Genomic DNA, 23444 nt, shown 5'->3' with positions numbered 1-23444 from the left:
CTCATGATATAAGGCTGGGCAAGAGATTTTTAGATATGACCTCAAAAGCACAGGGAACAAAAGCAAAAACAGACAATTAAATTAAATCAAACTAAAAAGCTTCCTCCAAGCAAAGGAAACTATTAACAAAATGGAGAGACAACACAGAATGGAAGAAAATATCTGCAAACTGCACATCTGATGAGGGATGAATATCCAGAATATATAAGGAATTTAATCCAATGGTGAAAAGACAAAGACCCTGATTAAAAATGGGCAAAAGGCTGGGCACGGTGGCTGATGCCTATAATCCCAGCAGTCTTGGAGGTCAAAGTGGGAGGATCGCTTGAGGCCAGAAGTTTGAGATAAGCTTGGAGAGCATAGTGAGACCCTGTCTCTACAAAAAAATAGAAAAATTAGCCAGTGTTGTGGTGTGCACCTGTAGTCCCAGGTACTCAGGAGGCTGAGGCAGGAGGATCACTTGAGCCCAGGAATTTGAGGTTGCAGTGAGTAAGATGATGCCTCTGCACTCTAGCCCATGTGACACAGCAAGACCCTGTCTCAATACTATGCTATACTATACTATTAAAATAAGTAAAATTAAACTAAAATTAAAATTAAAAATAGACAAAAAACCTTGAGACATTTCTCAAAAAACATACAAATGATCAATGGTATATGAAAAAATGCTCAACATCACTAATCACAGGGAAATGCAAATCAAACTCATAAAGAGATACCATCTCACTCCAGTTTAAATGGCTACTATCAAAAATATGAAAGAAAACAAGTGTTGACAAGGATGTGGAGAAAAGGGAACCCTTACATTCCATTGGTGGAAACATAAATTAGAATATAGTGAAAGGAAATGAAATCAGTACCTCAAAGACATTACTGCACTCCATGTTTATTGTAGCACTATCCACAATAGCCAAGACGCCGAATCAACCTAAATGCCTAACAAATGAACGGATAAAGAAAATGTGGTATACCTACACAATGAAATACTATCTGGCCATAAAAAAATGATTTCCTGTCATTTGAGACAAAGTGGACAAACCTTTAAATGAAATATGCCAGACAGAGAAAGACAAATACTGAATGATCTCATATATGGAATCTTTTTAAAAAAGTTGTTCTCATAGAAGTAGAGAGTAGAACAGTGGTTACCAAAGACCAGGGAGGGAATAGGAAAGGGGATGATGGGGAAAGGTTGGCCAACAGGTACAAAGTTACAATTAGATAGGAGGAATAAATTCTAGTGTTCTATTTCACAGTAGGGTGACTATAGTTAATAGTAATGTATTGTGTATTACAAAGTAGATAGAAGAGAGGTTTTTTAAAGTTCTCACCTCAAAAAACAATAAATGCATGGGGTGAGGTGATGGATATGCTAATTATCCTTGAACATCATACAATGTATACATGGATTGAAACATCAGAATGTATCCCATAAATATGTACAATAATATGTCAATTAAAAATTAAAACTTTTTAAAAGGTCAGGGAAAAAAGATAACTAGAGCTATAGTTTTCAGCATGATGAGTGAGGAAATTCACCAAATCCACTCCCCAAAAAGCAACTAAAACGCTGGGTAAAGGGTTAAAAAAAAACCAACCATTTCAGTGTTCTGGAATGAGACCAAAGGCACACAACACACTGAGAAGTGTTTTTCATGAAAATTCTCCCATACAAACTCCCATGAAGGAAAAAGAAAAAAAAAAATTCCCAACTTACTGCAAGAAGATTCATGATGGTATGCCCCGTCTCTCCAAACAATGGCTTCCGAAATCTGACACTGAACAGTGGGCACGGATAAACTATGGAAACAAGAAATGACCAGATTAAGTTTGGCAGCTTAAAATTTTGGTAAAAGAGACATAATGGCTAATATATTTTTCAAAATATAATTGTAATGACTCGTTAGAACATGTCAAATTTAAGGCTCAAAATGTATTTATATAGCATGGTAGCAGATAAATCCTGGGCCACAGCAAGTCTTTTGATGATCAGAATAAGCCTTTTGATGTAGGTGTTTTCAAAAATGACCCACAAGGTCTTAAGAAGCATTATTTTTCAAACTGAACTGGTATGATCCAGGAAACAAGTATCTCCTGATTCTTCAGTGCTCAAGAAAGTTTAAGAATTCACTCTCTTCTTTTTCTTTTCTTTTTTCTTTCTTTTCTTTCTTTCCTTCTTTCCTCCCTTCCTTCCTTCTTTCTTTCTCCTTCCTTTTCTTTTTCCTTTTTTCTTCCCTCTCTTTTTTCCTTCTTTCTTTTTTTTCCTTTCTATCTATTTATCTGTCTATCTATTTAGAGATGGGGTCTTAGTCTGTCACCCAGGCTGGAGTAGAGTGGCACGAACATAGGTCACTGCAGCCTCGAACTCCTGGCCTCAAGTGATCCTTCAGTCTCTACCTCCTGAGTAGCTGGGATTACAGACACAAGCCACTATGCCCACCAAGGGTTCAGTGTTCTACACCTCCTAACCAGGACCATCCTTGGGAGAGCCAAATCACAGGTGTTCCTACGGGCTGGCTTATCCCCCTTGAACCTTATGGTTTGAAATCCCTGTATAAGACAGGAAGATACATATGTTGTTTCCTCTGCATACATTCCTTCCCTTTCCCCATTAAACTTAGCTGATTCATATGCCTCCTTCAGAGTTCAATCCAGAGGCACCTAAGTCCAAGACATGTTTCTTATCCAACTTGTGTTTCATTCCTGGTCAAGTTAGAGCCCATCTTGGAGCTCCCAAAGAACTTAACTTTGAGCATAGGTTTTATACAATACAGTATTATAATCATGATTTCTGTATGTGTTCCTAATAAAGGTTCCCAAGAGCCTATAATGAGGTCTTAGCCATTTCTGAATTCCCAGGATTCGTGATATATGGTAGGTCTTTATTACTGAATTCTTACTGAATGAATGAATAAATAAGTGAAAGAATAAAGTTGACTTGCTGAGAACATATAATATGCTGTTTTATGATTTATAAAATGTTCCATCATTTGATCCTTTTAACAATCCAATGTAATATAAAAGGCATTATTACTGTATTATCTCACTTTACAAAGAAACTGATAATCAGAACTTGAGTGACTTGGCCCAAAGTTACAGAGCTCATAAGTGGTGGAGTTGAGAACCTTACTCGAGTGGTCTGATTCCTAGCACAGAGTACTTTTAATTGGGTGAAGATATAAAATTTAAAGTTTGCATTTAACCTACAATGTCTTTAAAAATATCCAACTTAGTTGCACTGGTATAACCATTAGGTTATAGCTGTAACCTATATCTGCCTATCTGTATCCTATCTTACCAACTAAGAGTGGTCTCCAGACCACCAGCTTCCAGTATCTGTATGTTAAGTAAAATATGTCAAAACTATTTTCCAACCACGTGACAAAGAATATGCTCATCATATACAGATGCTATAGAAAATAAAGTTACTTAAGTTCAAGTTCATTTTTCTGATGATAATCATGTTTTTGTCAATGAACTACAAAAACAGCAAGTTTACAAGGTAATAATCACCAACTTACTCATTCAATATTTTTAGTCCTTTCCATTACAGCCAAAATAAGCTGAGACACTAGCCAAATTTAGCTTAGCTATTTCAAAGGATTATTTCTGCTGAATTATATCACCAAACAGAGGCCTCTGAATATTTCAGGCATTATTTGTCATCACACCTTGATCATGTGATTTAGAAGAAGGTGTTTTACTACTTACGTCGATATTCAGCTCCAAGTCTCAACATTAGTCGGATGGGAAACACCTTAGCCCAAGGAGTTTCCCATTTCTGGATGAGAATCCCAAATAGGTAAGGTGGGGTTGGGAGTACTAGGTCTTGAAGTGACTGGTAGGTAGATGTCACATATAAGAATCCACCATGTTCTTTACTGCCAAGAAAACTTTGACTGAAGAAGGAATGTCCCAAATTGCCCACAACATTCCCTAAAACAAAAAGTTCATTAATTATGTTATATCAATGAATTAATCATATTTTTAATAGTCATTATTATACAACACTGGACTGGATAGACACTACCAAACACTAATTCCAAATCTTTCACCATGAAAGAATTGTTTTTAAAAAGTTGCTTTTTAAATAAATGGCATTTACTAAACAAAAATTTGTATTCCAATTTTATCAGGACTTCTGGTGAGCATAAAATAATTTATATTACCACACTGTTGAAGTTCTTCTAGCTAAAAGCCAAAAATATTGATGCTTTCCTTACTTAAACTGTACAACTTCACTGTATGAATTACTATAGATGTCTCAGAATAAAAATTACTGCCTAAAAGATCATGAAAAATGTTAAGATTAGGTAACTGCTCTCACAAAATTTACACTCTCACTGGGTGAACAAAGTAAACTCGTTAACATAATGAATTAACACAATAAATGTGTTAATGAGACATTAAGGGAAGAAGAGGATTTACAGAGAAGGTAATAACATAGATAGGATTTATTCTTTAGTTAAGACAATATGAAACAGATCTACAACTTGGGGCTTATTTAAATTCACATTAAGCAGGTTTTTCTCTTTTAACTACAAATGCTCTTTTTCTATGGACTTTCTAATTCAAACACTTTTGTGAATGAAACAATGAATGAAATAGCTCTTCATTAAGGAGACATTATCACTTGAGAATTACAAAAGAACTTCCCAACAAGAGCTGTTCAATAATGAACAGCATATGTTCAATAATGAACAGCATATGTTCACTAGACATGTACAAAATTCCTTTGATACCTCTGAAAGCAGAAATATCAAATAAAGTTATCTCCATCAGAGAATTTAATGTTTACTTTTCCTGAAAACTAGAGTTTGTTCATACAATGGTTATGGGTCTTTGAATCCTTGAGTAAAGTAGGAAGATATGGTGATAGAATCCACAGTGAAGAGAATATCTCCTCCATTAAACTCAGCTTTGTGGCCAAAAGCCATGTTCACCTGAATATTATCATCTATATTTTACATTAAAGGTAGTACATTTAGGAATTTAGGGGTAGTAATCTTGCCCTGGATTAACCAGGTCTGGCTGCACAATTAAACTGTTGGGCCAAATCTATAAAAACAAAACAATCCCCGTATCAACACAGCAGTATGGTATTTTGAAAAAAATTGCAGATTTTGGAGTCACAGAGATGAGGATTTGAATATTAGTATGATCACTGTTGTGAGATTTTGGAAGTCATTTAACTTCCGTGAGCCTCAACATCCATGTAAAATGGGGGCAGTTATATTAAATTCCAGACCTGCTGTGAAGATAAATGACAAGTTTATCTTTATTTTATTAAATGACAAAATATGTAACATACCAGCAACACAGTGCACCCTCAAAAAATTATAACTACTATTGTTCTGATGTAAATATACATATAATGTTCAACCAAATATTATAATTTTTTTTTTTTTTTTGCTTTCCTAAAGATCTTAGAGTAAGATTTGTATAAATTTTAATCTTTTCTGACAGCCACTGCAGAATTAGGGATAGAGTGACAGGTACTTTACGAAGACAAATCCCCAAATTCACCACACCCACTTTACCACCCCCCAAATCCTGGAATTCTAGGATACGGTAAGAGATATTCCATACAAAATTCAATAAACAGTTTGTCAAAGAGAAAAAAAATTTCATCTTTTTGCCTAAGTTTGGGGAGGAAGGGGGAGAATAGCAGATAAAAGATACAGAAAATTGTTTCCCTCCACAATGGAGGCTGCGTTCCTCTAAAGCTCTAGTGACAGCATGGTATGGTTTGAATGTGTCCTTCAAAAAGCATGTGTTGGAAACTTAATTACCTATGCAATACTGTTGTAAGGTAGGGCTTAATGAGAGGTGACTGGATTAATGCCATTATCTAGAGGGTGGGTTTGTTACACAAAAGCAAGTTCGGCCCCCTCTTAGGCTTTCTTGCTCTTTGTTTGCCCTTCTGCCATGGGATGATGCATCTAAAAAGCCCTCACCAGATGCCAGCCCATTGATCCTGGACTTCCTGGCTACCATAACTGTGAGAAATAAATTTCTGTTCATTATAAATTATCTAGTCTGTGGTTCTCTGTTAATTCTGTTATTGAAGCACAATGGACTATGACATAGCATAATATTTATGGTTCACAAACAATGGCCCAGTGAATACAGCTAAGAGGTGAAAAATACATTAGCTTGGTACTCAAGGCATTCATTCATTATTCCTTTGGGATTGGAGCCTAGAATCTATTACTGGTTAGTTTCCACAGATATTGGTTTCCTTTTTGTCTTTACCATCTAGCACCCTCCTCAACCTAGTCATACTCAGATTTTTCACTATGTCCTTTCTTATTACAAAATATATCCTTTATCCTTTAGGCATTCACTTTCTTTTAAAGAAAATGTAGATCTCCATCAATCCTAATGAGTGATGTGGTTTAGTTTAAACTGTCATTTACCATCTCATCTACAAACAAATAACATTCCATAGGTGTAGATACTGGCAAAAATAAAACATTGGGTATAAGAATTTGACAAAGAAAAGAAAGAAAGGTTTTCATTTAAAGACTTAATCTGGAGCTCTGGAACCAATAAAGTCTGTTATATGCTATTAATAATTTATGTAGCTACTTCTCTGTGAGAACATACAATACAATGAATCCACTGAGCTAATTATAAATACATCCCAAGATCACTGAAGAATCCATATAACTAAAATAGACACCAAATCTTGCTTCTGAGCCTAAATGACCTGGTGAAGATGTCAAATGGTTTATATCAATAGTTTACAAAGCAATTTTACATGCCCATTCATCAGGTGACCATCAGACAGTGATGCCAGGTAAACAAGGCAGGTCCCATTTTCCTAAATTATGGGGTTTTATTTCACAAATGAAGAAACTGAAAGCTTAAGGACAGAGGTGAAGTGACTCTGAAAAGACATGGGGTAAATAAGTACAATGTAAAATTTAGAAAGCAGCTCTTTCAATCTCCTACACTTTCTATATATCACACAGTCTTTCAAAAAATATATATAGTAATTTATAATTTTACATATTAAATTTTGATTTTATTTTATTTATTTTTTATTTTTTAAGACAGAGTCTCGCTTTGTTGCCCAGGCTAGAGTGAGTGCCGTGGCGTCAGCATAGCTCACAGCAACCTCAAACTCCTGGGCTCAAGCAATCCTCCTGCCTCAGCCTCCCGAGTTAAATTTTGATTTTAAACTTTGTTTTTCAAATGCTTACCACCATTTTAAATTCAATTCAAATATAACTTACTATGTGACAACAGCTTTCTTTTGTTTCAAAGCACATTTGTTAATCCTCACATCAACTCAAGTGGAACAATTTCCAAGCAAATGATTCATTTATTTCAAGAAATACTAGTATTTCCAAATATTAATATAAGTAAAACTCAAGCTATCAAAAGAATTTAGAGTCCCCTGGAGCTCTCTGTAATGTGATAAACTGCAGTTAAGCCTGAGTACCTCACAAACAGGTCACTGCCTCAGTTTAGTGCTGTGGTCCCCAACCCTTGGGCTGGGGACAAGTTAGGTACCAGGCAGCAGAGCTCTGCTGTTCCACCCCCATGGAAAAATTGTCTTCCATAGCAGGAGGCAGTGAGCGAAGTTTCATCTGTATTTACAGTGGCTCCCCACTGCTGGCATCACTGCCTGAGCTCTGCCTCCCTCCACCCCAGGAAAAAATTATCTTCCATGAAACCAGTCCCTGGAGCCAAAAAGGCTGGGGACCGCTGGTTTAGAGCATCTATGAGATTGGTTAACTTCAAAAAGCTCAAGAAGCACTATATTATTTCTTATGGTTCAAAACAGGATTTGGGGAGGACATAGCTGAGTTCAAACCTAGGTTCAGTCACTAAACATCTAAATGTGTGATCTTGAGGAGGTTATCTAGGCTTTCATTTCCCTCATATGTAAAATAGAAACAGTAACAGTATGAATCCCACAGAGTTGTAGTTAAGAAGAAATAAAATAGTGTACATAAAGCAATGAATACACTGCCTAGCATGTATTAAGTGCTCAATTAATATTAGGTATTATCTTAAATAGCTTCTTCATAAATAATTCCATGTAACTTTCTCATCAGTTGAAAAATTACTTTGCAAAAGCAACAACATTATGGCTCCTTTGCTCACAAAAGAGTATAAAATAAATTTAATTTACCAAAAGGTTCACAATTAACTGAAGAGATAAAATAAAACCATGAACCATAAGATAACATTCTTTAACTAGAAAAAACACAAGAAAATTGTTGATAATAGTGAAAACACCAGTGAGGCTCCTCTTTTCCCTGGAAATACTGGTTAGGTAACTTTTCTTTTCCTTGTTTTACAGATAAAAAAGTAACTTGCTTCAGAAACACCAAAAAATTATAAGCAGTGTAATTTTTGTGGCCATGAAAAATAATGGCACACTACTAAAATCTGAAACAAAACTGGGGCATTAACTGATCAAACACCTATTAATAAAATGCTTTTTAATATGCACAACACTAGACTGGCTGCTATTCATTCCACTACATTTACATGACATTTACCAATGTTTTTATAAACTTTCTATCAATCATGTATATATATTCTTGGAAACACTACTTTTTAAAAATCTGTTTCCCACCCTTCTCCTAATTTATCTGGTAGTTCTTCTTTTAAATACTTGTGGGAGTACAGAATGGGCAAGAGATTGTAGTCTAAAACTAGCCAATACATTTTTTCCCTAAGTTAATAGTGAGTATACCTACATTCTTACATTGAGATAAACTTTCACATTTAAAAATTAAAGCTCAACTGGGCTCAGTGGCTCATGCCTATAATCCCAACACTTCGGGAGGCCAAAGTGGGAGGATCACTCAAAGTTATGAGTTCCACACTAGCCTGGGCAACATAGCAAGACCCCATCTCTACAAAAAATAAAAAATTAGTCAGGTGTGGCAAGCACCTGTGGTCCTAGCTACTCAGAAGGCCAAGAAATGAAGATCACTTGAGCCCAGGAGTTTGAGGTTACAGTAAGCTATGATTGTGTCACTACATTCTAGTCTGGGTGACAGAGCGAAACTATCTCAAAAAAAAAAAATTAAAGTTCAAATCCAATTTTATTTGAGGCCTATAATTTTATTAGTAACATTATACAGTCATAAATAAAAATAAAATTCAAAGAATATGGATGCAATTAATAATATACAAATAGTTACATAGCACCTTGTAAGTTTATATTGCATTTTCATAAATCCATAAAAGAATGAGATTGAAAATCACCCCTGAGTTCATCTGAGTTAACCCAGGTATCCACAAGTTAAAGATACAAGATATGGAAGACTTTAGAATGAAAGAAGGTGACAAAAAGAGATAGTAAAAAGAAAAATGATCTTTCAAAGAACTGAAATTACAGAAATTTTCCCAAGTGACCTACTTAAGTGACCCACAGCATTTCTTTCTTTCTCTGGGGATACCAGAGATACTATACTGGGCCTCAGAAATAGCCTCAGGCCAACCTAAATAAGGGCATCCCGAAAGTCTCCATATAAAGGAAAAATTTTATAATGAATATTTTGTAAATAAAAGTACATTTAGCTACAATTTCCCATTTCTCCTATATATGGCAACTTTTGGGACACCCAGCAGTATGTTCCCATGTCTCCAACTTCCAGTGGAAACAAGAAGTCAGGAATAATATGTTTTTTGGGTTTTTCCTTTTTTTGTTTTATTTAAGGCTAGTCAAGTGAAGCAGTGGTAATGGAGAAGGAACAAAGAAATCTGTAACTGGTTGTGATCAATCAGTTGCAAACACCACCATACTTGAACCAGGCATAAGTCTTTTTATTAACAGAAGTGTTCTCTCAGGGCTCTTTTCCTCTTGGTGCTTTTCCACAAAATAAAAAATGCTTCTAGTGATGTCACATCAATTCATTAATTCCTTTAACCCACAGGTTATTTTTTAATAATTCTCTCTGATATGCCAGACTGTTTTAGGGATGGGTACACAGAATTGAACCAGACAGATAGAAATCTTACCCTCACAGGGCTTAGGTTCTAATAGGAGGCAGACAAATAAACAAATAATTTCAGTAAATAAAGTTAGTGATGAATGCTTTTAAGTAAATAAAACAAGGTAATGTAACAGACAAAGTAGAAGAGACTTCTTTAGCTAAGAGGGTCAGTGAAAATCCTTTCAGGAAGACACATTTGAGAACAGATCTAAATGAAGAGAAGAAACCAGCCAATTAAGATACTAAACAATAGTATTCAGGTTATGAGAACAGTACGTGCAAAAGCCATGAACTGGAACTGAGTTTGATGGGTTCAAAGGTCACAAAGATGATCAATGTAGCTAAACAAAGTAGGGAGTGATAAGAGAAAATAGCTCTTTATGGTCTAGAATTCAGGGGTCCTCAAACTTTTTAAACATGGGGCCAGTTCACTGTCCCTCAGACTGTTGGAGGGCCAGACTATAGCTTAAAAAAAACTATGAACAAATTCCTATGCACACTGCACATATCTTATTCTGAAGTAAAAAAACAAACAGGCAAAAACATCCACATGTGGCCCGTGGGCCGTAATTTGAGGATGCCTGGATTCTAAATCATATAAGCCCTCATAGGCCAAAGGAAGGCGTTTGGAGTTTTATTCTAATTGCAGTGGGAAGCCCATTAGAAGGTTTAAGGCAGCTTCAATTGTGTCATCATACCCAGCACTATGCCATTATGTTACATAAAGGTGCTCCCCATTCGCAAAGATTAAATCTAGCCAGGTGTGGTAGGCCACACCTGTAGTCCTAGCTAGTAAAGCAGCAGGCTAAGGAAGGGGGATCATATCTTGAGCTAGGAGTTGGAGGCTACAGTGAGCTATGATCACATTACTGTACTCCAGCCTGGGAAACAGAATAAGACTTGCTCTTTAAAAAAAAAAAAAAATAGATTAAATCTACAATGCCTCAGGAATAGCTGAAGAAAGATAAACATGTCTGCAAGCATAGAATTGCAAATGACTAAAGGGGAACAAAAAGCAGTATTTGAATGTAAAAATGATTTAACTTGCAACATTGAGAATATTTACATTCTATGTTTATAATTACAATCATCTTCTTGTTTTGTTCCAAAGTTAAACCTAAAAGTTGAAAATCAATAATAGTGTAAACCTTATTATGCCCAGGTAAATATTAATTCAAATTAACATTTACCTGAATTAATAATTTTCTTGAAAATAGAAATATTAAATTGGAAGACAGTGCTGAAGAATGTACCCTAGGATTCATCATGGAAGGACAAAAAGATAAATTATACAAAAGAGCAGTTAGATATTGAGGAGTGATTTCACAGGCTCCAACATGAAAAAAGAGTCCCCAAAGAAGACAATGGGGGGAATGAAAGAGAAGTAATATCCAAAGAGATAACTGAGAATTTTCCAAATAAAAAACAAAATATGTTCTCAGATCCTAAGTATACTTTGAATACTCAGCAGTATATATGTCCATATATAGGTAGATATGCAGACAATGGAACAGAACGAAGTCCAGAAATAGACCCACACATACAAGGTCAATTAATGTTAAAAAACAGTTTCAAGGCCGGGCATGGTGGCTCACACCAGTAATCCTAGCACTCTGGGAGGCTGAGGCAGGAGGATCACTGAAGGTCAGGAATTCAAGACCAGCCTGAGCAAGTGCGAGATCTCGTCTCTACTAAAAATAGAAAGAAATTAGCTGGACAACTAAAAATATATAGAAGAAATTAGCTGGGCATGGTGGCGCATGCCTGTAGTCCCAGCCACTTGGGAGTCTGAGGCAGAAGGATCGCTTGAGCCCAGGAGTTTGAGGTTGCTGTGAGCTGGGCTGATGCCATGACACTCTAGCCCAGGCAACAGAGTAAGACTCTGTCTCAAAACAACAACAACAACAACAACAATAACAATAACAACAAACCCAGTTTTAAGGTAATTCAATGGAGCAAAGATAGTCTTTTAGGCCAAGTGCAGTGGCTCATGCCTGTAATCCCAGCACTTTCGGAGGCTGAGGCGGGAAGATCACTTGAGGCCAGAAGTTCCAGACCATCCTGGGCTACACAGCAAGACTTGGCCTCTACCAAAAAAATGTTTTGAATTAGCCTGGTGTGGTGGAACATGCCTGCAGACCTAGCTACTCAGGAAGCTGAGGGAGGAGAATCACTTGAGCCTGGGAGTTGGAGATTGCAGTGAGCTATGATCACACCACTACAATCCAGTTTGGTGACAGAGAGACCCTGTTTCAAAATGGATCATATTATGAAAGTTGCTGGTACCAAAATGGAGTCACTTAGGTCAAACTCTAACAAAATACAGTCAGAAGAGACCATGAAGAAAAAGCCTTCACACACGTTTGTAACAGACCTATTACAAGACATTCCTGCAGACAGACTGGCAAAACAACTTTTCAAAAGAACTTCCTCAAGATTATAGTATTCCAGGTAAGCTGCTTACACAAGAACATTTAGTAATGGCTGTCTCCACCAATGAACAAACACCAACTCTGGCAATGAGCGTGTGAAGCCTTATTTCAAAGCAGCTTATGTGGACTATTTCTCTTTGGCTCTTAAAAGCCTCCCTGACCCCCCCACACCACCCCCAGATGCCTATGATCCATCATAGCACACATATCCAAGATTGTAATTCTCTGCTATTCCCAAATAAACTCGTTTGTTCTAGGGAGCCTGTCTCTCTGAGCTTTTCTTAGGTGAACACATAGATCTGTATGTAATATCTATAACTAGAAACTTTTAGAAAAAAAATAAAAGAAAATTTTGTGACCTTGGGTTAAGGCAAAGATTTCTTAGAAAACTAAAAGTATAAACCATAAAAGAAAAACTGATACGCTGAACTTCTCAAAATTTAAACTTTTGCTCTTTTAAAGGCAGTTAAGAAAATGAAAATACAAGCCACAGAGAGAGCAAGAATGGAGTGAACTCTTCCTTGTGTAACAGCCAATCCCATCAAGGAGGGTAGAGCCCTCATGGCCTAATCACCTCTTAAAGGTCCCATTTCCTAATACTGTTACAATGGCAATTAAATTTCAACATGGGAAATCAATCAATGTGATACACTGTATCAACAGAACAAAGGACAAAAACCATATATGATCATCTCAACTGATGCTAAAAAAGCATCCCATAAAACTCAACATTCCTTTATGACAAAAACTCTCTTTTTAAAACTGAGTATAGGCCGGGCACGGTGGCTCACGCCTGTAATCCTAGCTCTCTGGGAGGCCGAGGCGGGCGGATTGCTCGAGGTCAGGAGTTCGAAACCAGCCTGAGCAAGAGCGAGACCCCGTCTCTACTATAAATAGAAAGAAACTAATTGGCCAACTAATATATAAAGAAAAAATTAGCCGGGCATGGTGGCTCATGCCTGTAGTCCCAGCTACTTGGGAGGCTGAGACAGAAGGATCGCTTGAGCCCAGGAGTTTGAGGTTGCTGTGAGCTAGGCTGACGCCATGGCACTCACTCTAGCCTAGGCAACAAAGCGAGACTCTGTCTCAAAAAAAAAAACAAAAAAAAAAAAACCTGAGCATAGGAGGAACATACCTCAACACAATAAAAGCCATATATGGCAGACTTATAACTAGTATCATCTTAAATGGAGAAAAATTGAAAGCCTTTCCTCCAAGATCTGGAATAAGACGAGGATGTCCACTTTCAACACTGCTATTCAACATAGTACTGGAGAATCAGACAAGAGAAAGAAATAAATGGCATCCAAATTGGAAAGGAAGAAATCAAATTATCCTTGTTTCCAAATAGACAACATGAAAAAGAAACCAAGATAGTAATCTCATTTACTATAGCTAGAAATAAAATAAAATACCTAGGAATAAACTAATAAACTTAACCAAAGAAGTGGAACACCTCTACCATGAAAACTATAAAACACTGATGAAAGAAACTCAAGAGGGTACAATAAAAGGGAAAGATATTCCATGTTCATGGCTTGGAAGAATCAATATTGTTTAAAATGTCCATACTACCCAAGTCAATCTATAGATTCAATGCAATCCCCATAAAAATATCAATACCAATGACATTTTTCACAGAAATAGAAAAAATAATCCTAAAATTTATATGCAACCACAAAAGACTCAGAATAGCCAAAGCCATGCTGAGCAAAAAGAACAAAACTGAAGGAATCTCATGACCTGACTTCAAAGCTATTAGTAATCAAAGCTATAGTAATCAAAACATAAAGCTATAGTATACCACAAAGCTATAGTAATCAAAACATAAAAACAGACACAAAGACCAGTGAAACAGAATAGAGAATCCAGAAATAAATCCACACTCCTATAGTGAACTCGTTTTAGACAAAAGTGCCAAGAGCATGCACACACTGGGGAAATGACAGTCTCTTCAATTAATGGTGCTGGGAAAACTGGATATACATCTGTAGAAGAATGAAACTAGATCCTTGTCTCTCACCATATACAAAAATCAAATAAAAAAGAATTAAAGACTTAAATCTAAGACCTGAAACTATGAAAACTACTAAAAGAAAACACTGGGGAAATGCTCCAGGACATCACTCTGGGCAATAATTTCGTGAATAATACCCCAAAAGCAGAGGCAACCGAAGCAAAATTGGACAAATAGGATCACATCAAGCTAAAAAGCTTGTGCACAGCAAACAAAGGAAAGAGACAACACACAGAATGGAAGAAAATATTTGCAAACCACCCATCTGACAAGGGATTAAGAACTAGAATATATAAGGAGCTCAAACAACTCAATAGGAAAAAAATCAAATAATCTGATTTAAAATGGACAAAAGATCTGAATAGACATTTCTCAAAAGAAGACATACAAATCGCTGACGGGTATTGAAAAAATGCTCAACATCATTAGTCTTCCGAGAAATGCAAATCAAAACATGAGATAATCATCTCACCCCAGTTAAAATGGCTTTTATTGAAAGACAGGCAATGACGAATGCTGGCAAGGATGTGGAGAAAGGGCAACCCTCATACAACGTTGGTGGGAATGTAAACTAGTGCAGCCACTATGGAAAACAATAGGGAGGTTCCTCAAAAAACTAAAACTAGAACTACCATATGACCCTGCAATCCTGCAGCTGAGCATATATCCAAAAGAAGGAAATCAGTAGTATATTGCAAAGATATCTGCACTCCCATGTTTACTGCAGCACTATTCACAATAGCCAAGATTTGGAATCAACCTAAGTGCCCATCAACAGATGAATGGATAAAGAAAATGTGGTAATATACATGCTAGAATATTACTCAGCCATAAAAAATAATGAAATCCTGTCATTTGCAACAATATGGATAGAACTGGAGAACATTATGTTAAGTAAGCCAACCACAGAAAGACAAATCTCATACATTCTCCCTCATATGTGGGAGCTAAATATTAAAACAATTGATCTCATGAAGGCAGAGAGTAGAGTGATGGTTACCAGAGGCTGAGAAGGGTAGTGGGAATGAAGGAATAAAGTGGGGATGGTTAATAGGTACAAAAACATAGTTAGATAGTTAGATAGAATGAAAAATGCTTGATAGCACAACAAAGTGTAACTATAGTCAACAATAAGTATGGTTTACTTTAAAACAACTAAAAGAGTGGAACTGTAACGATCCTAACACAAAGAAATGATAAATGCTTGAGATAATGGATGTCTAGATTATTATACATCGTATGCCTATATCAAAACATCACATATACTCTATAAATATATACAACTATTATGTACCCATAATAATTAAAAAATTTTAAATTTCTTCAACATGAGTTTTGGAGGGGACAAACATTCAAACCATACCAATACTAAATAATTTTTTAAAAATTAAGTATTTAAGGAGTTCAGAAGAAGAGATTACTTTTGGTTTTATTTATTTTTTTTTTTGAGACAGAGTCTCACTTTGTTGCCCAGGCTAGAGTGAGTGCAATGGTGTCAGCCTAGCTCACAGCAACCTCAAATTCCTGGGCTCAAGTGATCCTCCTGCCTTAGCCTCCCGAGTAGCTGGGACTACAGGCATGAGCCACCGTGCCCGACTAATTTCTTCTATATATATTAGTTGGCCAATTAATTTCTTTCTATTTATAGTAGAGATGGGGTCTCGCTCTTGCTCAGGCTGTTTCGAACTCCTGACCTCGAGCAATCTGCCTGCCTCAGCCTCTCAAACAGCTAGGATTACAGGCATGAGCCACCGTGCCCGGCCAAGAGATTACTTTTGTCTGGGAGGATCATCAAGGAAAAATTTATAGAGAAAGTGGTCTTTAAGACTTAAGAGAATAGGATTCAGACAGTTGAGGTGTTAGGAAAAAGCAGGGGGGTACCATAATCATGGATACTGGTTCATTAGAATATGTAAAGATATAATATGTAAAGAACCAAGAAATGTTTATAGTTTTGCTACAGTAGAAATATGGGGAGATGACTACTGGGAAAAGAGACTAAAAATACAGGATCAGACCATGTAGAGTACTGAACGTTAGAGTACACAGTTTGTTCCAAGAGCAATAGCAAAACAACCAGAGATTAATTCCAGAAAAATAATCTGGTTGATACAAGTCCCATTTCATTCAAGGGAGGGGAGATGGGGACAAACAAAATCTAATCTAGAATCTCTCATGCCACTAAAATACCCAGAAGGTATCCTGAAACTCTCAGAATCTAATTTTTCACAAATTATAATTTTTCCCTCACTGTAGAAAGTATGAACTATGTATGACAAAAAGTGTATATATACTAAATAAGAAGCATAGATATACACATGTATTGTTATTAAAGACAGGTAGTTTCAATTGTAAAATTCACAGATTATAAAGAAAGCTCATTCAAGGACTTCTAAGACTCATTGAGTGATTTATAACCCTAAACTAGTGACAGAGTATCAAGGTTTCATACTCAGAAGAAATTTAAGATGCAAATTGTCAATTCCACACAATGTGCTACAAAGAGGAGAAAAATAACAAATTGGGATCCTTTTTAGAACGCCTATGTTCTAAATATAAAACACCTATGTTCTAAAATATATTTTCACTTACAAAAAATTTATAGTGAAATCTATCATACTACTACCCTAATTATCCAAAAATAGGATTCTTAATAAAACTGCATAGCACACAGATATTATGAATATCTGTTTTTAAAAACTGATGTACTAAATATTAATACATACACGGAGGCAATTAACATAATTGGGTCTGGGTTTGGGGACTTAGTCCTAATTCTGCCACCAACTAGGTCTGTGATTTAGGCAAGTCAGGAGCCTCAGGAGAAATTGCTTTCTTCCTCCAGAAACAGTTGGTGTCTCTGAAGCAACTAGCATGATTTTATTTTGTAGATGCTCTCATGTAACTGAAATTGTTTAGTTCATTGCCTGCCAGGAAGGTCAGAGTTATATTTGTAGTATATCACTAGCTACAGAGCTTTTGATGTTTCCTTTGTACACTGACTTCATATTAGTCTTCATTTATTCAAGTAAATAGTTAAGCATCTGCTATGTGCCAGGGCTGAAATTACAAGCAACCAGCAAGACAGACTGAGTCAGGGAAGGTTTTGATAAGGTAAGATTTGAGTACAGAATTTGACATAGAGAAGAAAAACAGATGTAGTGATCTGACAGAAAAAACTCACCCAGGGCTCATTTTTCTCATCTGAAATATGAAAAGTTTTTACTACGTGATCTAAGATACCTTCTAGTCCCAATATTTGATGAGCTGTGAAATGATTCCAATTCAAGGAGAGACTCTCATATCTCCTTTATACTTTTGAAATGTTATTTACTTAGATATAGATGTCCCCATCTTACATTATAGAAAATATTTTAAGATGGCTTAGATGTATTATAGTTGGACTATCTCTATTATTTTATAATCAATTCCAAGTAATTTTTATAGAATTTTCCTATTTTAATAGTTCAAAATGGACTACACTGATATACAAGGACACTTTTTAAAAATGCATAACCATTTATGCTAAACATATATTTTAATGATTCATGCAACGATTCACATCCTTTTCTTACAGGTATTTCCTAGGATTCTATCCAGTCCTCGTCTCTTCATACTGGCTTATCACCAGTTTGAACTATCACATGAAAACTGTATCTCTCAAATCTATATTTTATCCCAAATCTCTCTTAGGGTCCATACCCATATATTCATACCATATATTCATCTGCCATTTTACATATTCTATCTGATGTTGTTATTTCAAATTCAACTGACTGAGCATAGAACTAATTTCCCTCTCCTGTGACAATCCATTCTTTTTCTTCTATTTATCATCTCAGTGAATAAAACCAACATGTACTCAGGAGCTCAAGCCAGAAATCTTATCTGCTCTAACCCCCCATAGCCAATTAATTACCAAATCCTATTGAACTGAAGCATCATGTCTTTTTTTTTTTTTTGGCATATTATGGGGGTACAGATTTTAAGGTTTCAATAACTGCCCATTTCCCCCCAGCATCATGTCTTTTATACCCTTCTTCTCTAATATTCTTTAAAAAAAAAAAAAAAAAAAAAGATGGCATCTCACTATGTTGCCCAGGCTAGTCTCAAACTCCTGGATTCCAGTGATCCTTCTGTCTCAGCTGAATAGCTGAGATTACAGGTACATGCCACCATGCCTGTCTTCTCTCCAATATTACTTAATTTGAACCCTGATAATTTCTTAATTCCCTGCAATAGCTTTTTTAAAAACAAATTTTATTGAGGTATAATTTACATATAGTAAAACAAACAGATTTTAAACATTATAGTTCAATGAGTTCTGACAAATGTAAACACCCATGTGACCACTATCCTATCAAGATATACAACATTATGTCATCTCAGAAAGTTCCTTGGACCCCTCTGTAGTCAATTTCAGCACTCACACCCCCACTTCACTTCAGGCAAACATCACCGCAAATTCAGGTAGCCTGTTCCAGAGAATCATATAAATGGAATCACTAAATATATATTAATATATTTTTTTGGCCTGGCTTCTTTTGCTCAGCATAATTTCTGGGAGATTCATCCATGTTGTTGCATATATCAGCAATTAGTTTATTTTTATTGTTGAGCGGTATTCTAGTGTATGAATACACATTTGCTTATCTACTGCAATTGCTTTAAACTGCCACTAGACTCATGGACTTTGACCTACTTTTCATCCAGCTTCCATAATCATCCTTCTAAAATGCAAATCTGATTATACTGTTCACCATCTCAAATTCTTTCAAAAGCTTCTTCACTGCCTATAGAATAAAGGATGGCTCCTTAGACAACACATTCTGAACCTCACACACCTAGTCCCTGACATCCTCTCAAAATTCTCAAAACATACAATTACTTGAACTTCCAATGCCATTTCTCAAAAGTTTTTACATGTAAATGGGATCAAATTGAGGAGAAATGTTTAGGTCATTCAGGGCGAGGAACCTACAGCGTCACATGTGGCCCTTTGGATCCCTCAGTGTGACCCTTTGACTGAATCCAAACTCCACAGAACAAATCCTTTTATTAATAAAATTATTTGTTCTGTAAAATTTTAATTCAGTCAAAAGGGCACACTCGAGGATCCAGAAAACACATGTGGCTCCAAGCCGCAGGTTCCTGACCCATGTGGCAGCTTCACAGGTATTGTGTAGTCAGTTTCCACCTTGCCCTTATGTAATCTTATACCTAAATTATCATAGAGACTAATTAAAACATAAAGGCATAATTTTTGCAATTACATTAAAAATACAATTTTATATCCTGCTTTTGTACTTATTTCAAGAACATTTTCTATGTTATTACATTACTTTCATATACAATATTTTAACAACTAAAAAAATGTTCTAAAAAAGATGCATATATCTAATAAGTGTAAAACAGTTAAACTTTTCACCTATAGCTGGAGCATTTAGGTTGCTTCTGAATTTTTGTGTTAAATTTAAGTAATGTTACAATAAACACTTCATGTCCAAAAGTGCATTTTATATTTTGGATAGTCTCTGGCACAGAATCCCACAATGGGAAGTACTGCACTCAGAAAGTATGAATAATTTATGGTTCTAATATATTTATGAAATATAATCAAATAATACATGAAAATAGTTTTAATTCCCTGGCGACCCTCACCCCACTCTCCAAGCTTTGTTCCTCAGAGACAATCTCTTTTATTATTCATTTGCTTTAGTTTCTTCTATACTTATACTATTCTTTTCTTATTTATCAAGTATAGATATTATTTATTGACTTCCTGTTATTATAAGTGAAAATTTATTTTATTATACCACTTCTTTTTTTTTTTTTTTTTTTTTTTTTTTTGAGACAGAGTCTCGCTTTGTTATCCAGGCTAGAGTGAGTGCCGTGGCGTCAGCCTAGCTCACAGCAACCTCAAACTCCTGTGCTCAAGCAATCCTCCTGCCTCAGCCTCCCACGTAGCTGGGACCATGCCACCATGCCCAGCTAATTTTTTATATATATATCAGTTGGCCAATTAATTTCTTTCTATTTATAGTAGAGACGGGGTCTCGCTCTTGCTCAGGCTGGTTTTGAACTCCTGACCTTGAGCAATCCGCCCCGCCTCGGCCTCCCAAGAGCTAGGATTACAGGCGTGAGCCACAGCGCCCGGCCTATTATACCACTTCTTAACTCCACTGTTAAATCAGGAGGCTGACTTTGTGATGGCAAATAATACAATGTAATTATAAGTATTTGTAATGTCAAATAAATTATGATGGTTCTTTTTCTCTCAATATTAGTATTTCTTTATATTATTAATCTTAGTCTTCTAATCCAACTTCTTATAGCTATGCCTTTACTTTTATTTTTTTTTTATTTTTTTTTTATTTTTTTTTTTTTGAGACAGAGTCTCGCTTTGTTGCCCAGGCTAGAGTGAGTGCCGTGGCGTCAGCCTCGCTCACAGCAACCTCAAACTCCTGGGCTCGAGTGATCCTTCTGCCTCAGCCTCCCGAGTAGCTGGGACTACAGGCATGCGCCACCATGCCCGGCTAATTTTTTTATATATATATCAGTTGGCCAATTAATTTATTTCTATTTTTTATAGTAGAGACGGGGTCTCGCTCTTGCTCAGGCTGGTTTTGAACTCCTGACCTTGAGCAATCCGCCCGCCTCGGCCTCCCAAGAGCTAGGATTACAGGCGTGAGCCACAGCGCCCGGCCATTTTACTTTTAAATATTTATAATTTATTTTGAAACCATAACAAAGTCATCTATGCTAATTGTTTTTGAAATCTGAATATTCAATAGAATATTTACATTCTGATTATATAAATATTCTTTTTTTAAAATATTATATTCTTTTAAATATTTTATAATTTTTTTATTTTAATTTTTTCTATTTCACACGGTTTGTATTTAAACAGTGACATATATAAATATTCTTAACTGAAGAAATAAGCAGTAAGTTATGAAAATGCTTCCTTCTACCAGGTACCAATATCATGACCCATAAGCCACTGAAAGGAAAATATTACTACATTAAGGTCAATAGATTATTCTTTTATGACTTTAATTCCAGCCTCTATAAAATCATAACCACCACACGAGGTAAAATACTAAAATTTAAAATTTCTTTACACTGTGGCAAGTTCTAACTTGCCACTAATATCAAAGTCCCATGCCATGCTTAAGTCCAAAGTTAAGACTATTATTTTGTATCTGAGTGCAAAAATTTTTATCATGAACAAAGGGAGTAGACTAAGTTATAAAGCATTCCCACCTGCCAGAGCATCGCGATAAAGCTGCACAAAGTGATTAAAGATATCCTTTGGCAAACACTTTTCATCCGGTAGACACTGTAGAAGAATGACTATCTCGGACTGACCCACTGCATGCATTCCTTTGGTTGTGAAACACCAGCACTTCCTGTTCACATCTATTGATGGAATAAAAATATAAAAATAAAGACATTTCTCTCGATCTTTACTCTTAAAAATGATGCAAAGAAATCTTTTACAATACAGCAAAGATTAAAATAGATCATACTGAGTCTGTTATAATTCAACTGTGAACCGTCACTGTGTTAAGCCAAAAAACTATTATAGAAAGTAAAACATACCAATGCCTCTGGCTCTTTTCTAAACACTTAGAAAAATGATTGGAAAGAAAGTGAAAAAAATAATAATGAAAGAAAATGCACTTAAAACTTTTAACACCAATTATTAAAAGCAACATTCTATTAATAATAAAATAGGCCGGGCATGGTGGCTCACGCCTGTAATCCTAGCACTCTGGGAGGCTGAGGCAGGCAGATTGCTCTAGGTCAGGAGTTCGAAACCAGCCTGAGCAAGAGTGAGACCCCATCTCTACTAAAAATAGAAAGAAATTAATTTGCCAACTAAAAATATATAGAAAAAATTAGCTGCTCATGGTGGTGCATGCCTGTAGTCCCAGCTACTTGGTAGGCTGAGACAGTAGGATCGTTTGAGCCCAGGAGTTTGAGGTTGCTGTGAGCTAGGCTGACGCCATTGCACTCACTCTAGCCTGGGCAACAAAGTGAGACTCTGTCTCAAAAATAAATAAATAAATAAATAAGTAAATAAGAGAAAAAAAATAATAACATAAATAAAACCAAACTATATATCCTATGCTATAATAATTGAAGAATATAGTCTTCTACTTTTAAGGCCAGAAACAACAACGATGAAAGCCAATATTATAGTTTTGACTTAAGGTTATAGCCTAAAGAAAATACATTTTTAATGTATATTTATGACCAAAAGATTCTAGCTATTTTAACTACAGTCCTTTCTGGGAGAAGAATTCTAGAAAATCAGCAACATGTTTTTATTTGGCTTCATGCTGTAAAAAGTGGTGAAAAGGATGGCTTTTTTGAACTACTTACTTCCATGCCTTCACTTTAAGGCTATACAAAGCACAAACAGCAGAAGCCATATGTAAGTCCAAAATAATGTTTAATCCTTGACACTTTTATTATTTGTACCCCAACACAATGGGATTCCCCAAAGGAATAAAAAAAAGAGTTAAATAAAATGATGAATACCACCATGTAAATCAATAGAGAAAGATCTTCTTCTTTTACTTTGGGAATTGTTACTTTATATACCTAAACAGGAAGTTCCCAATGATGACATGTACGCTTTAGGAATTCTATGTTAGCTAATTTCTAAGTATAACTTATAAACCAGATACGGCAAATTGATAAATGCATTCTCTATTTTCCCATACCATATTGGAAAGTAGAATCAAGATTCTAAGTTACTATCCTCATTCTCATTCTGATACCAATGAAACTAGTAGCAAGAATTAAGAAGTTTCTTCTGAATCTTAACTTATGATATATTGAAGCTTTACTATGAGTTAACTAACACTTTTCCTCAATAAAGTTTTACACCATGATTAAGGTTTCTGGATTAAAACCTAGCATGTGAATTGTTTGGTCTGCCTGGATAATTTCTCCAACACTAGTTACTCTGGTGGTAAGTAGTAACTTAACACACCCATCTCAAAAAGAATTTAACTC

General features: G+C 35.7%; 1 protein-coding gene across 1 annotated transcript in view; it reads right to left on the bottom strand.

The window, feature by feature from the left end:
- ZFYVE9 (zinc finger FYVE-type containing 9) overlaps window positions 1-23444 on the bottom strand; it is a 150159-nt gene that overhangs the window by 32935 nt on the left and 93780 nt on the right. Inside the window, exons 10-12 of the mRNA XM_012776239.2 lie at window positions 21681-21836; window positions 3712-3936; window positions 1718-1800 (exon numbers count right to left, since the gene is read on the bottom strand). Of these exons, the coding sequence (XP_012631693.2) occupies window positions 1718-1800; window positions 3712-3936; window positions 21681-21836 (464 nt within the window). The remainder of the gene's footprint in view (window positions 1-1717; window positions 1801-3711; window positions 3937-21680; window positions 21837-23444) is intronic.

The sequence above is a fragment of the Microcebus murinus genome, chromosome 2 (genome assembly GCF_040939455.1).
Source record: "Microcebus murinus isolate Inina chromosome 2, M.murinus_Inina_mat1.0, whole genome shotgun sequence".
NCBI classification, from domain to species: domain Eukaryota; kingdom Metazoa; phylum Chordata; class Mammalia; order Primates; family Cheirogaleidae; genus Microcebus; species Microcebus murinus.
The sequence above is the reverse complement of the archived record's forward strand: the minus strand, read 5'-3'. Positions and strand labels throughout refer to the sequence as shown.